Source organism: Pteronotus mesoamericanus, unplaced genomic scaffold (genome assembly GCF_021234165.1).
Source record: "Pteronotus mesoamericanus isolate MK-2021 breed Mesoamerican mustached bat unplaced genomic scaffold, CSHL_Meso_final scaffold_31, whole genome shotgun sequence".
NCBI lineage: Eukaryota > Metazoa > Chordata > Mammalia > Chiroptera > Mormoopidae > Pteronotus > Pteronotus mesoamericanus.
Window position 1 is genome coordinate 12,691,181 of NW_026555312.1, and position 15,531 is coordinate 12,706,711.

Sequence of the window (15,531 nt, forward strand, 5' to 3'; positions counted from 1 at the left end):
TTCAGGGAATGCATGGCTCCATTTATATAAGCAAAGCAGAGGTGCAGTTGGTTTCCAACACCCGCACCCCCCACCCCGCCGCCCCCTTATGTCCTGAGTATTCTAAAGCAGTCACCAGTGATTTAACTAAAACACACTTTCCCCAAGGAAACATTGCCTCCTTGCCCCACATTTTGCTAGTGTTTCTTTCTTGAGGCATTTATCCCCTATTCTGTTGGACACAAATGACTGCTAATTTTATTATTTGTGATCAAAGGTGAATCTTAGCCTTTCCTAGGAGTTAATCACAATTGCTTTAGCTTAAGAACAAAACATTTGTTTTAGTGGAGGGAGTCTTTGATTCCTTGCCTTCTGACTCTGTCCCCCTTTTCTTGGATATATAGTCTCATGAATGTTTTCTCCTTACAAGAATATCAGCTGAATGACTTTCCCATTTACTTAAAAAAAAAAAAAAGAAAAGAAAAACTGAGGAAATGATGGAGAGGATGTGGGTCCTAACAAGCTGAAACGCAAAAGAAGTTACATGCTTGTAGGGAATGTTATTGACAACCTTTTCCTTGCCAGGTAAAGCAGATTTGTTGAGAAATTACTTGATATATATTTTTCAAAACTTAGCAATCTTGTACTAGGAAAATTCCTTCAGTTGGTCACATTGGGTAAATTAGTCTTTCTTTCCAAGCATCAATTTTGTGACTTCAGCAGTATATTTTACTAATGTGAATAAAAAGTTCTTAGTATTTTGTCTTTTTATTAGCCCTTTGAGACTTTAGATAACAAATCCTACAGCATCTGTATCCCTGAAACCTATGTAATTTTATTAACCAATGTCACCCCGATAAATTCAATAAAATAAAGTAATACTAAATAAATAAATAAATACTACTAAGTCTGGAACAGTCTGCCTGGTTGTTAACACTGTGTGTATTTTGGCTGAGTGTGTCCTTTTGGAGTTAAATAAACAATGGAAGTATAACATTTCCTACTGTAACAGAAACAAATGAGGACAAATGCTATGGCTCTACAAAGCCCAGTCTCGCCCTATTCAACTGATGTGACTTAGGATACAGCCAGATAAGTCTTTCAGAATTAGAATTCCTCTCATTCAGTTCTTAAATACTTTCAAGGATTGCTCATCACTTATAGATATAATCTATACTTCTTAAAAGACATTTAGGATCCTTTATTATATAGCCTTCATCTACCTTCCCGATCCTCTGCTCCATGACTCCCCACCACCCATTCTGTGCCCCAGTCCAGTGTTCTTGTTTGTTGTCCTTGTAGAATCTAAGAAGCCAGAATAGTTACTTAAGTATTCATGAATCTTCTACTATCTATGCAGCCCAGGAAGCCTTTGAGAAATTCAAAACGAAGTTAGAAAGCAAAATAATTCATAACAGTAAACATTTGAGATAATATTTAGTTAAATAATAAATTTTACAGATTATAAGTGCTATGGAAAAACCCTGGAAAAGCAAAATCTAGAAAGACTGCAGTTGCCTGGGAAGGCATCATAGGGGAGGTGGAACTGAAACCGGATGTGGAAGTTTAGCATAGGTTTAACCAAAGGGCAGTATAGAGGGTGTCCAGATAAGAGGAAGCAGCATGATATCAGGGAAAGCATATGGACTCAAGTGAAACCTGGGTTTAAATCTCAGGATACCTGTGATTTGGTTCTCTTCAACAGCTTAATCTCTCTGACATACAGTTTCTTTTCTGTCAAATGAGAAACATGGAAATGATAGTACCTACCTCATATGCTGTTTGCTGTTACCTGGGTTAAACTGGTAGGAGGTGCCCATAAACAATACATTTGTCTTATCCAAAAGTGAAGATGCAGAAGTAGGAGAGAGCGTGGTATATAGACTAGTCTGAGCAGAAGGTGCATCTTGGGGGAAGCAGTGGGAGATCCAGTTGTACATACTGAGTGAAGCCAGATAATAGGAAAATTTAAAGGCTAGACTAAGGAAGTTAGACTGATATGGTAAAAGAAAAAAACGGGGGCCAGGGGCGGGATGTCTATTGGAGTGATGTGGGTAAAATAATGCCTAAGGAAGATTTTTTTCTTTTCCCTATATCCTAGCATCACACCTGCCATTATTACCCATAGAGACCATTCTAACCTTCTTCAGTGTATCACTCATGTCCTTGAATATAGGACAAACTAATTTTTTTTTTTTACTAAAAGTAACTATTAAGTATAGATGATAAAATTCAAGTGTGAAACTCAAGATTTCTGTACCTCTTCAATATAAATAGTATGTTCAGAAATATTTAAAAAGATAAAACTGATTTTTAAACATACTGATAGCCTAAAATTGACTAAATTTTAGTTTGTATGATTACACCAAATACCACATTCCAATTAGCTCTTAAATAGGATCCTTTTGCTTAATACAGCAATGTCTACTTACAACATTTCTTATTCTTTAATATCCCTATTATTATACAAATACTATGACTGCCTTAGGAAAAAGTAAAAGCTTGCTTGCTATTCTCTCAGATTTGTTTGCACTCTTTGTAAACACTCTGCCTAGTAAGTATGTTACTAGTAGATTCGTTGATAGGTAATTTGATTTCCTTTTTCTTTATTAAAAAAAAAAGCAATTCCTTCTTAATTGTGAATAGAAACATTAAAATAGAAGCATTCATTCTCTGATGGGAAATAGAGGAAATGGAGAAGGAGAAGCACATATTTTTTGAAGTCAACCTATTTTTCAGGCTCAAAGAATAATGGCATCATTGATACTGAATCAGAGCTCTTAACGCAGCTCTCAAAACTTGGGGGATGGAGGCAGAAAGAGTGGGGGTGGGAGAGAGAGAGAAAGATAAGTGCATGGATTGCAGGAGCAAAGAGAAACAGGCTCTTAAGTTTCATGTGGTTTGTAAAATGTTAACCTTGCAATTACTTTCAGGTTTCTGATTTAGAAATACATAGTTCTATAGTGTGTGTAATAGCATTGCGGTGGGTTGGTTGGAGTAGTGGAAGGCTGTGGGCTCTTAAGTCAGACTGCCCAGGTTCCAATTCTTACTTTACCGCCTCCTGTCTGTGTAAGGTTGGATGAGTAACAAATCTCACTTTGCTTCTGTTTCCTTGTATGTTAAATAAAGATAGTAATAGTTCTGGCCCCGACTGGTGTGGCCCAATGAGTTGGATGTCATCCTGCAAAGTGAAAGGTCACTGGTTTGATTCCTGGTCAGAGTACATGCCTAGGTTGTGGGCCAGGTCTCCAGTCGGGGGCATGCAAAAGATCAATGTTTCTCTCCCTCTCTTTCTCCTTCCCTGCCTTTCTTTCTAAAAATAAAATATTTTTTTAACAAGGATAATGGTTCTGATTTAAGGACTAAATGATCTCTCTTCATGTGAATTACTTAAGCCAGTATTGGCACATAAGAAAAACTCACATATTTATCATCTTAATCATTGTCACATTGTAGACAGAGTAAGGGTAATAGCATCAGTTCTTTGAAAAGAAAATTCATTGTACTAGGGTTTACAAGACCTGGTTTTGCCACAAGCTGTAAACTTTGGGGATTCCTGTTTTCTCATCAATTGAAGTAGGAGATACTAGATGTATCTCTTCCTGTTAGCTAGACCAGCTATTTTCAACTTTTTTCATCTCATAGTACACATAATCACAAAAAATTTGTGGCACACCCAAAAATATATTTTTTTGCCAATATGACAAAAAAAATAGGTATAATTTTGATTCACTCACACTAAATGGCTGTTGTTGTGTTGTCTGTTGTCATTTTTTTATTTGACAGTCTAAGGGAAAAGAGGTCAGTGCCTCTGACTAAATAATCAAGTATTGCATGTTTTAAAAATTCCTGCGGCGCACCAGGGTGCCTCTTGCAGCACACTGGTTGAAAATCACTGGCCTAGACTGATTTCGGATCTCCTCCAGCTCTCAGATAAAACATGAATTAGACATTTTATGCTGGCCACACAGCTGTTGAAGTGGACTTTTCAGAGGCAAATCAGAGGCTTGTTTGTTCAGCCATTTGAATTGCATTTCATCATGCTTTGAGACATTTTACATTTTAACTATATCATCTCTCCTTGTTTTACCTTTTGGTTAAGTAGTCAATAATGCTTGTCTGGCACATAATTCGGAGTCTTTAAAGCAAAAATCTTTGCATCAGGGCTGAGAAAAAAGAAGTAACCTGAAGAGTTAGGGAAAGCATGGCATTTCTACATAAACTCACATCTTCCCCTGCAACCACACATATACATAGATCCACAGTTAGGATTATAAAGTTATTATATTCTAGTGAGTACTGATAAACTTGAGAGCATCATAACAGATAATAGGTCTTTGTAAATGTTTAAATCACTACTGACTGGAATGAAGGCCTTCTCAATAATAAATCAACGATTTCTCACTGCTTAAAATCTGTCATGTTGGTAAATAGCCGTGATTTCCAGTAACCTTGCTTTTAATTTTCTTTCTTGTAGGGGGATATTTGTCATAAACATATTTTTTCTATAAACTTTCATACCAAAAATAAAAATTCTATGGTAGCATATCTGGGGATCAGTGCGGTCCTGAACATTTCCTGGCCTGAGAGATTCTAAACTATTGACTTAGAAATTATATAACAATTCTCACCATATGGCATGTTGCTCAAATTTGCTGAAGCTGTGTGTTTTTGGTTATAATTAATACCCTGTAATTCAGGAGAAAGGTTGCACTTCTGCTAGCATTGCTTTATACTCAGAGGGGACAGCTGAGTGCATCCTAGCCTGGGCTATGGCTGTGGGAAGAGCAGCCACAGTTGATTCTGTGCCCAGGATGGCAGATTTTATGTGCTCAGAGGTAGAAACAATTTCTGTGTCACATTGTTTAACTGTGCGTGAAAGTTTACATTCTAAAAGCTGACGGTAGCCAAAATAGAACTGATGTTTTCAGCAGAGTTCCAAAATAGTTGTTTTAGTGCACTGTATTGATTTTTTTATAGTACTATTCAAGTACATATAAAGCACTCAGCAAGCGCTATGCAGAGTAAATACGCAGTAATCATTAGCTGTTAGGTTTATCAAAATCATAATTATGAGAAGATGTAGTGGTTGACTATTTGAACAATTTGTTAAAGTAGAGATTCATTCTAAATGGTGCATGCCATCTTAAAAGGCATGTATGAAACAATCTGACTGCAAAATCCTTCTAGATTTTTCTTTTATGTAGTCTTTTACAAGTTGACTCACCCATACCTAATTTAACAATTCTTTAGCAACTCACAATTATTAAGTTGTTCCCAAGCATTCAACTTAGTTTTCTTAGAATTGGCAACTCTCTTTTTGCATTTGTTAGTTAAGTTATATAATTACAGAGAAGTACAACATAAAACAGTTTAGAAGCAAACACAACTGACCCTTTGTAAGAATATAACTCAGCTGGAGGAGTACAGAGAGCAGCCTCGCAGCTGGCGATATCACATGCAGCGGGCATGCGACACTGGGTTTTACATATGCGAGAGAGGATGCTGGTTAATTCAGAGAACTGAATAAGTATAGGTCAGTTAAGAAAAAATTCTCTGGCCCTGACCCATGTGGCTGGGTTGGACATTGTCCTGCTGAGCAAAAGGTCGCTGTTGCAGTTCCCAGTCAGGGCACATGCTTAGGTTGTAGGATCAGTCCCCCAGATGGGGTGTGTATGAGACGCAACCGATTGATGTTTCTCTCTCTCATCAATGTTTCTCTTTTTCTCCCTCCCTTCTCCTCTTTCTAATAAATAAGTAAACATTTAAAGATAAAAGAAAGTTTCTCTGAAATAAATGAGCTAAGTTAATATTGTTAAATGTTTTAAGAGTGTATATGTGTGGTTCTGTTTTTTAATCCCACCTGTGCACGTAAGTGATGCCCAAATCTAGAGAATTGTTATGAGTTTATTTGCACCAAACTGACAACAATTGCTGGAAAACCGTATCTCAATGGACTCAGACAGTGCTCCCAAGAATGGCAGTTTTGCAGCTTATTTTGTACATTGGACTCAAAGAAGGAGACGTAGAAGAGGTAACATGAAATCCACTGGTGGTAGAATAGGGAGGGTGGAGAAAGCAAAGCAGGGGAATCTCTGGGATTGGACAAAAAGGCAAAATGGAGAAACACTTGCTTTTACATTGGTGGTACAGGATAGATAATAATTACCATTTACAGCACTTGGAGATGGTATGTGGGGAATAAGATGACAATGAGGGGTTCTGTGGTCTCCTGCCTCTGGTGCCAGGTTGTACCATGTAGGGTTCAGAAAAGGGGGATTACTCTGACATTTCAAAGATATGTTATCTTAGGTGCAAAAAAACAACAGACAGGATCACCTAAGGTAAAGACTGACCTTTGTCAAGGAAGCTGTAGGCCTAGGATGTGACAGTGCACCATGACTTGCTTTTAGTGAGGAAATTTTTATGATCAGACCGTCCTATGTGGTTACGTTCAGTCTGAGTCTGTAGGGCCCAGCATTATAGGCTCCTCCTGAGCTTGTCAGATTTAGCATGTGGCCCCTTTTTCATCTACACAGCCAAGCTCACCTTCTTCCACGCTACCTTTCTTTGTCCATATCTTTTCCTTAGAATGTTTATTAGCACCCGGAGACATCATTTAACTTAAGTATATTTAGAGGGTTGGGTAGTAACAACAACAGATAATATAGTGCTGAGCACTAGGTTCCTAGCACTGTGTGCGTACTTGCAGCAGGTCATTTTATGGTCAAAACACCTAATCAGGTAGAAACTGTATTGTCCTTATTTTATAGATGAGGAAATAGGTTCAGGGCCCCTGTTACCTGCGAGCAAGCCGAAAGAAATGGCAAACGTAGATCTTGGTCCGTGACAATGATGTGTGAAGACTTCTGCAACCCCAGGCTTTCCTCTCTCCTCTCTCATCCCAAGAGAGGCTGTGCTTGGGAAATAAGATCAGAGTGCTCTGCCTTGGGACCGAGCCAGGACTACTACTAATGCCATTCTCCCTCCTGTCAGAAGTTTTCTAAGAGTCCTGGATGCCTCTGTTTGGTTTGGGCTCTGTTTTAACCTCCCCTCAAGTGCTGTAAATACTGTGCACCCCACAGTCCTGAGGAGGTGTTGAGTCAAGCCTGCTTCTATATCAGACCATGTTAAACACGGTTGAGCAGGTAGAAATGAAGAACATTTGCTGTTTCTGCAGTTTTATGTGAGAATACCCTCCTGAATAACTCCAAAATCTTTCTGTTACACAGTCCTCACAGGTAAGGTGGCTTATTTTTCTCTTGCATCCTGGGCGCCAAGGCCTGACCCCCTCCTCATTGAGTCAGCCACTTTATCTGGCACCAAAAAAGGAGCCAAGCTTCACTGCCAGCTCATGACTAGTCCCGGCACTGTCACTGGGGTGGAAACATCCGTCTGGGTGAGTCACCCATGCCGGGCCACAGGACTCCCAAGGACTGCAGCACTGATCACTCTTGGAGGCTGCCATGGAACTTTTACGCTCATGGCCCAGTTTCTCAAGATCCTTTTACCAGGTCCCCTTAATGGCAAACTACTACAGTTGATTAACACTTAAACCTCACGTCACCTTAGTTCCTTTACCTAAACTTTGTTGTTTGTGGTCATTTAACTTAAACCAGGTTTAGAGTCACTATTTGTGACGATTTCTGAGAGTTGTACTATGTGAGAGAGGGATTTGCTGAAACCTCGTCCAAGTTAGGCGCATTCCTCATCCCCGCAGGTATGTGGGAAGAGCCCGTCTGCACTTGCACTGTCCAGGTGCTCTGATTTGGAGCTGGGCCCGCTGCCAAGTTCAGACTCATCAAAATCGCCATGGCTGTCAGGCCTGTTTAGAAGTGGAAAAACACCCTTGCAAATGAGCAGGCCTGGGAATTCCAAATCACAAATAATGAGCTTAACCATTTTTTTCCACACTAACTCCACGGGGAACTGGACAGTGTTTAAACTGATAAAATTATTGATCCTATTAAAACTTTGAGTGCTCTTTCATGTAGCTACTTTAGAAGAATGAGAAATATTCTGTACGTATGTTATGTCCAGCCTTGTATTGCCATACCTGGTGTTTTATTTGACTGTGATCTACATGAGGCTGCCTTATTTAATGCAAATTGCAAATAAGAGAGGGTATGCCCTCCCATTTTGTTCTCCCATTTCCTAGAACATAGCCCACTGTGATGTTTCACCCTTGTGCCTCTTCAGTAGTCAGATGTTAGGCATATGTACGATAGGTGCATTGTTCCTTCCATCCCTGACTTCTTTGTTTTGCTGTCAGGCCCCCACTATAGAGAGAATATATCTTTGGTTAGTGGGCTCACAAAGCACATGCCTGTTAGCTTTGAGTCCATTGCTACGATATCCAGTAGGGATGGATTATGCACAAGTGTGGAGACTCAGAGTGTTAGCTTTTCAAAGATGTGTATCATATGTGTCTCAGGGCTGGGTGGATCAGTCTGTAACTTTGCAGAAATTCTGTACAGGAATCCTCTTTACTGTTCTGACATTGTGTTATGAGTTGCCTTGGGCATGCCTGTGTTTTCAGACTTGTCCACATGGTTATAGGATGTCTAATCATAAACTCCACAGTAATAATTGGCACCTTGGTTATGGTTACTAACAAGTGAGGCCAGGTTTGCCCTGTGGACTTCCTGCGTCAGGTATGTGGAACTGACATCTACAGAGTGGCCACCTTCTCTCTGGCATCAGTCCTGCTGAAAACCCACAAGGTTCTTGGATTTAACAGTGTTATGGCTTTGCTTGGCTTATCTGGGATAGAAACAAATACTCCTAGATCCTCTTGCTTTCCATAGGACTTCTGAACTTTCCCTTATGGGCTGCAGCACGTTCCCCTAGACAAGTAGCACTTCATTCTGTGTAAGTGTGAACTATAGACAGGAAACATTTAGGGTGGGGATAGTGCACCTTCTTTCTATGGATTCCTTGATTCCCACCATTCAGCATAAACAGCTTCTTTTGTGTGTGTGTGTGTGTATGTGTGTGTACTTAGCTTCTTAAAGCAGTTGGCACATTTTTTCCTATGATGAAAAAGGGGACTGCTGTGTTTAAAAAACAGAAAATGAACAAAGCAAAAAACCTCAGTCTTTTGGATGAACCAGACTCTCCTTCATAGATTCTGTAAGGGTCATGGAAAGCTGGTCATGTTGAAGACAACAAGAGGCTGTCTAGCCTACACAGTGGCCCTGGCCGGGTGGATCAGTTGGTTGGAGCTTCGTCCTGTACACCAAAGGGTTGTGGGTTCGATCCCCAGTTGGGGCACGTACAGGAGGCAACTGATGGATGTTTCTCTCTCACATCAATGTCCCTCTTTCTCTCTCCTCCCCCCTCCCCTTTCTAAAATCAGTAACATATCCTCAAGTGAGGATTTTTTTGAAAAGAGTCTACAGTGCATTTTTAGGCTTTGGTTGACAGCCTGGCCTATTTTATAGTTGTCTCTTTTTGTGCCAGTAGTGCCCTAAAAGTCCCCAAAACAAAAAAAAATTAAGTATAACCCCAGCTAGGGATTCACAGAGCTAAAGAGGCACCAGAATAGAAGATTAAGGGAAACTTTATGTTTCTTTTTTTAAAATTTAATCTTCATTATATTCTTTCCATTACCACTTAGTCCCCATATACGCCCTTCCCCCCAGCAATCACCACACTGTTGTCCATGTCCGTGAGTGCTTTTTCCTTTTTTCTCAATCCCTGTACCCGATTCACAGTTTTATTAGTATGATTTTATATTGTTTTCCTCCCCATACCTTTCTGAAAATACCTTCAGGTTATAAAAGAATGGTAAATATTTTTCCTGCGCTGGACAACATGAGTTGTCATATCCTGGCCCAAATAATGATACTGTTCCTTCTTCCTCTCCTCATCATGACCCAGAGCACACATGCCCTTAACACACACATAACCCTCACATATACACCCAATGCACACACCCCCTCTATCACACGCACTCCACCACATGCATACTTGCTCACATACACCCCCTTTTCAGTGTAATTTTAAAAGTGGGCCCTCTAGGGAATTTAGAGAAATAGCAATAAATGATAATAAATGATTACTTTAAATTTTTTTTTCTAAGAACAGGTGACTCTTCTCTTTGAAATTGGATTATCTCACAGAATTGTTGCAAAGCCAGAGAAACTTTTTTAAGGAAAATGAGATGATCACCTCCTTTTCTACACCAAAATGAATTATAGTAGATTAAAGATTTAAAGGGTGATATTAATAATAGACACTAACTAAAATATATTCCAGACTTATAATGGCCAGACACTACAATAGAGGCTTTACCTGTATTGCTTTATTAAATGATACAGCAACCCACTAGGTAGCAGCTATTATTCCTGTTTTACTAATGAAGAAACCAAAAACTTGCCCAGGGTTACACAGCTGGTAGGGAGTAGAGTTTGAAAATAAAACTATAAAAAAAAAAACAAACCACAACAAAACTGAAAGAAAATATGGGTGAATACCTATATAATTTGAGATAAGAATAATGCAGAAGGATTTTGGAAGCATACATATACCAGAGGTGGAAATTATAAAGGAAAAGATGAAAGATTTGAATATGAAAAAACAAAAGGTTTTATATGACAGAACAGCATAAGACCAAAAGGCAAATGACAAAACTGGGGAAAATATTTACAACATATGATAGACCAAAGGTTAATATCCTTAATATATGATGAGCAATTTAAAATTAATAATTAAAAATCAATGATGAAACCAATTTATTTCTAAAAATAAACATATGGCCCAAATAGCAATTTATTAAAGAATAAATACCAATGGGCAACAAACTATGAAAAGGAAAATTCTTGCCTAACAAAACTGGAGGGTTTTTTTTTCTCCTACTGACATACTCAAAAAAAGAAAGAATAATAATAGCTAGTGTTGTTGAGGGGGTGGAAAAAAGGACTCCTGAATTACTAAAAGGACTTAGAATTTGGTGTTTTGGAGGTTTACCTAGTAAAGACAGTAGAAAAGTACACAAAGGTAAACATATAAGGATGTTGCAGAAAAAAAGAAAAAGGAAATAATCTAAATGTCCACACTAGAAAACTGATTGTGTCAGCTAAGAATACCATGGAAAGCTAAGCAGCTATAAAACAATGTTAATGTTGATGTACCTTTGCAAGGTAGGAAAGTATTCATTATCTCTTGTCTTAAAAGGGAATAAATTTCCCTTGAGACATGAAGCCATATAAAATGTATTCCAGTCTCTCTCAAATCCAGTCTTGCTCAGATTTATAAAAATACATGAACTTTACAATAGTTCTTTGTATTTATCCTTTTATAAATTGTGCTTTAAGATAGTTGCTTAAAGATGGGAAGAAGAAAAATTCTTTCCAAAAACACAAAATAATTTTCTCCTTTTTCATATACATTTTGCGTTTCCCAGAATTTTTCTTTCATGTTCTAACTAAACTTTTCCTAAATATGATAAAATAAATTATATTCTGTCAAATGTAACTATGAATATCTAACTCAATGAACTTGACTTTTTGGAAAGCAATAGTATATATTTAGTGGAAATCATAGAGGTTAGGTTTTTTTTCTTTAGTTACATATTTTGTTTCAAGGTTCGGGTGATTACTCTGAATGTCAGTGAAAGTGTGATCTGTGATTTTTATTAAAATCCCATTAGTAGGTACGTATCATGTTGACATGTTTATTCACACCCCAGTACCTTATTGTTAACTAAGGCTATTGTAGTCTTTAGAGGCTCATTAGAATTTCAAAAACAGCCATACTTTGGCCAAAGTGTAACATCTAATACAATTAAATATTTCTTTTTAAGTTCAACACACAACATTTTGAGGCCTCAGCACTAATGAGAAAAGGGGCTCCCAATTAAATACAAGTTAGTCTTCACAGCAGTGTCAACATAGGAATAATTCAGTAAGAGTGTCTGCTGTGTGCCAGGCACTCTGCTAAGATTCAACAACTCCTGTTTTTGAAGGAGCTCACAGTGCAATGGCAGAGAAAAAAATACAGTGCGGAGTGATGAGTTCTGGGAACTTGCAGAAAACACCGTGGAGACCAGAGAGAGGAGGGAGCAGCTGATTCCCGGTGTCATGCAGCATAAGTCACTGATTGTGGATGGGCATCAGCCTTCATGTTCGGGAGCCAATACAGACAGAGCCAGGCCCTGTCACACACACAGGTGGTGTGATCTTGGGCAAATGGCTTACTCCTTCAGAGCCTCAGTCTCCTTAATGATCACGATCCATAACTACTATACCTGGGTATCATAAAGATTCAATGATATGAAATGTGTAAGGTGCATTGCAAACAGGACAATTGATAAAAATTCTCTTTCTTCTTCATAGCATAAATAATAATATTATACAAATTAAATAGGTTAATTCACATCCTATTCAGTATTTACAATAATTTGGACATAGGCTAAACTAAAGTTTATTCTTTGATCATTTGGTTTATTCTTATGCAATTTTAGTATACACATCCTGAGTTGGCTTTTTATTTTCCCTTGATGTATCACAAACCTACCTCATGTAGTTCTGTTGCATTCTTTTTTCCAAGTAATAATCTTTAGTTTAAAAGGCCATTTCTACCAAAGAAAATGAAACATTGTGATTTACCCTTGAATGAACATTGAGAAGATAATTCCTCATAATTCTAGCCTCTCAGCATTAGAAACCAGAAGTATTATGTTTTGCTACCTGATATTTCAGTTATTGATCGGTGAATGACTTCAGGCTCTGTGCAGCCATGGCATCTGCTCTTTGGCAACAGTTCTTCTCTGCAGTTGAGTCCTTTCATCAACTCAAACTCTTGCTTTTTTTTCAAATTATTAAATATGAATCGAAATCATGAGTTATGGTCAGGATGTTTGACCTAGCCAAGACTTAAAGGGTCTTCTCCCCACCCTCCCCGACTCCCTCCCCGGGCGCTGGTTAACCAGTGTGGATGATAAAGCAGGATTGTTCCACTCATCTGTTTGTGCCAAGAAAGTGGTTGCTTTACCATGTCTTCAGATGGCACTTGGGTTTGGCTGAGGACCACCATCAGTTATCACAGGCCTGAGCGCAGGGTGTTTAATTCCCGATCTTCTGTACTACAGTGCTCAGTTCCAGATTTAAAGCCAGTGCTTTGGCATGGACTTTGGGAATACCTATGGAATAAGGAGGGTACTTTGAGAAAATGTATGAGAAAAAATATTAATGTGTATAAAAGATCAGAAACAGTAGGTCAGATATTTTCTTCATAAGCACAAGACTAACAAAAAGTTTTAAAAGTCTATTTAGTTGATAATTTTGACAATACCTTATTCTCAGACTACACAGGGTGGGGCAAAAGTAGATGTAACTTTGTTCAGTGAAGAATAATACAGTGGTTAATAAATAATAATACAAGAATAAACTCTGTTTTGCATACTCACAACTGTACACCTTTTGTGTGGGTGTGCATGTCACATGTCTTCAGTCTTCTCAACAAACCCTCGTGTTTAGAAAAGCTTCTTACAGTTGTATCTTTAAAAACAAAAAGCCACATGTTCCACCAACATGTTTTGAATACCTCTTCGGTACCAGTCTCTGAGCTAGATGTTAGAGGTCAGAAATAGAAAATAAGGTTATATAAATTTGGTAAATTTCCTCCCAGTCCATATTTTTACTTTAACATCCATGAATTGATTTCTCTCTCTCTCTCAAATACACACACACACACACACACACACACACACACACACAATTTGACCTTTCACATCATAGGTAAAGTCTGAACATGACCTTTTAAAATCAACAATGGTATTTAATTTTAGCACTATTTACACACAGATTTGTTTTACGTGACTTGTACATCATATAAAATAGTCACATTTTACCTTTCTACTCCTTTACAAATGGGCACTTTCACAAAGAATGCTGCAGTGAGCATCCTTTTACAGGATCCCAAGTGTCTCTTGGGTAGATGCCATAGTTACTGTGGGCAGATTCCCTTTTATAAGTGCTGTGAGGTTTTCCTTTAGAATGGCTGCATTTGTTTATTTTTCCAGCATCTTATGAAAGTGTCTATTTCCTCAATCCAGCTATATTTCATGTTGTCAAAATTATATTTTTGTCAGTCTAATGGTTGAAAATATTATATCGAGTTTTATATTTACACATTTTTAAGCGTCCCATTCTTCAGCCATGATATGTCATAGTATAACAAGGGACTGCTAAAATGAGATCCAACTTTGCATAAAAGAAGAACAAATACCCAAAAGCTTTTAATTATGTTGCATTAGTTCCAAATGTAAAAGGAATTGTCATGTGGGATAAAAATGTTAAGTGGACTCATTCTTTCAATAAATATTTATTAAGTGTTTTATACTAGGCACCAGGATTATAAAGATAAACAGATTACAGTCTCTGACATCAATCAGGGGACTCTTGTTCCATTGGAGGTACTTAAGCCGGCAGTTTCTACAAATGCTGTAATAGTGAATGTTCTGACGACTATAAGTGCACAGCAGAAGGAGAATATCATTTTAATTCTCTTAATGATAGAAAATGACTGTCAGAAAATCACCAATTTCAAAGAGTAGTAAATGCAGTCTTAAGTGTTTAAAAATATTTTCAGACTGTAACTCTTCAGCTGGTTCCTATGGATGCTACCATGGCATTTATACTAAATGGCAGAACTCGGCCGAGAGCAGCAGTAAGCTGTAGACAGGCTCACCACGGAGATCTTTTCCCTGAACCCCCTGTGAGAACACAGGTGAGAGGTGTCTGTGCTCAACACATCCCCTCCACCAGCAATAAACAGCTTCTCAGCACCTGGCAGGTACTTGGCACCATTCTCAGTACAGAGGTACATGCATATACTAAAACGTGTATGACATGGTTCCTCCTCATCGGAAGCTCAGAATCCAGATGGGGAAATAAGACAATTAGTGTTTAATGACATTTTATACTAACTGATGAGAAGAAACTAAACCAAATTTAAATGATGCTTCCATATGGCCTACTGACAATGGAAAGGAAACTTGAATGCCTTAGAGAAAAGTCTTAGAAGGAAGGAATGGGTAGAATCATAAATTGATTTAGGTACAGAGCTGTAGTTAAGAAGATTAAATAAAATTGCATGCACTAAGCTCTTAATACTTATCCCTACACATAGTAGGCACACAGTACATTTATAACATCTTTTTAGAGTTAAAGAATGCAGGTAACTGAGACTCAGTTATTAATACAAATATGTCAAAAAAACTTTTTTTCTTTTTTCCTTTTTTTTAGGTCAGGAGGTGGTTTTCAAGTGCCTTGGGGAAGGAATTCTTGAAAAAGCTTTTCAGGGGTATAATGCTTGTATTTTTGCATATGGACAAACAGGTAAGTCGCTGCTTTTATTTATAGTCGATATTAAATGTGCATTTCTTAAAACATAGAAATTAAAACACTTTGGGAAGCAACAGAAAAATGCTTCCGCCTTTGTGGGTTTAACTGGGTGACATGATCAAAAGAACCTTCTTTTTGACAATTCAACAGTTTTGGTAATTAATTTCAGTGTAAATGAACAAGCTAGTTTCAAACTATTAAA

At 38.0% G+C, this 15,531-nt stretch overlaps 1 protein-coding gene across 5 annotated transcripts in view; it reads left to right on the forward strand.

The window, feature by feature from the left end:
- KIF13A (kinesin family member 13A) overlaps positions 1-15,531 on the forward strand; it is a 201,966-nt gene that overhangs the window by 106,947 nt on the left and 79,488 nt on the right. For all 5 annotated transcript variants that reach the window (XM_054591849.1, XM_054591850.1, XM_054591851.1 and 2 more), the window contains exon 5: positions 15,231-15,323. In XM_054591849.1, coding sequence (XP_054447824.1) covers positions 15,231-15,323 — 93 coding nt within the window. The remainder of the gene's footprint in view (positions 1-15,230; positions 15,324-15,531) is intronic.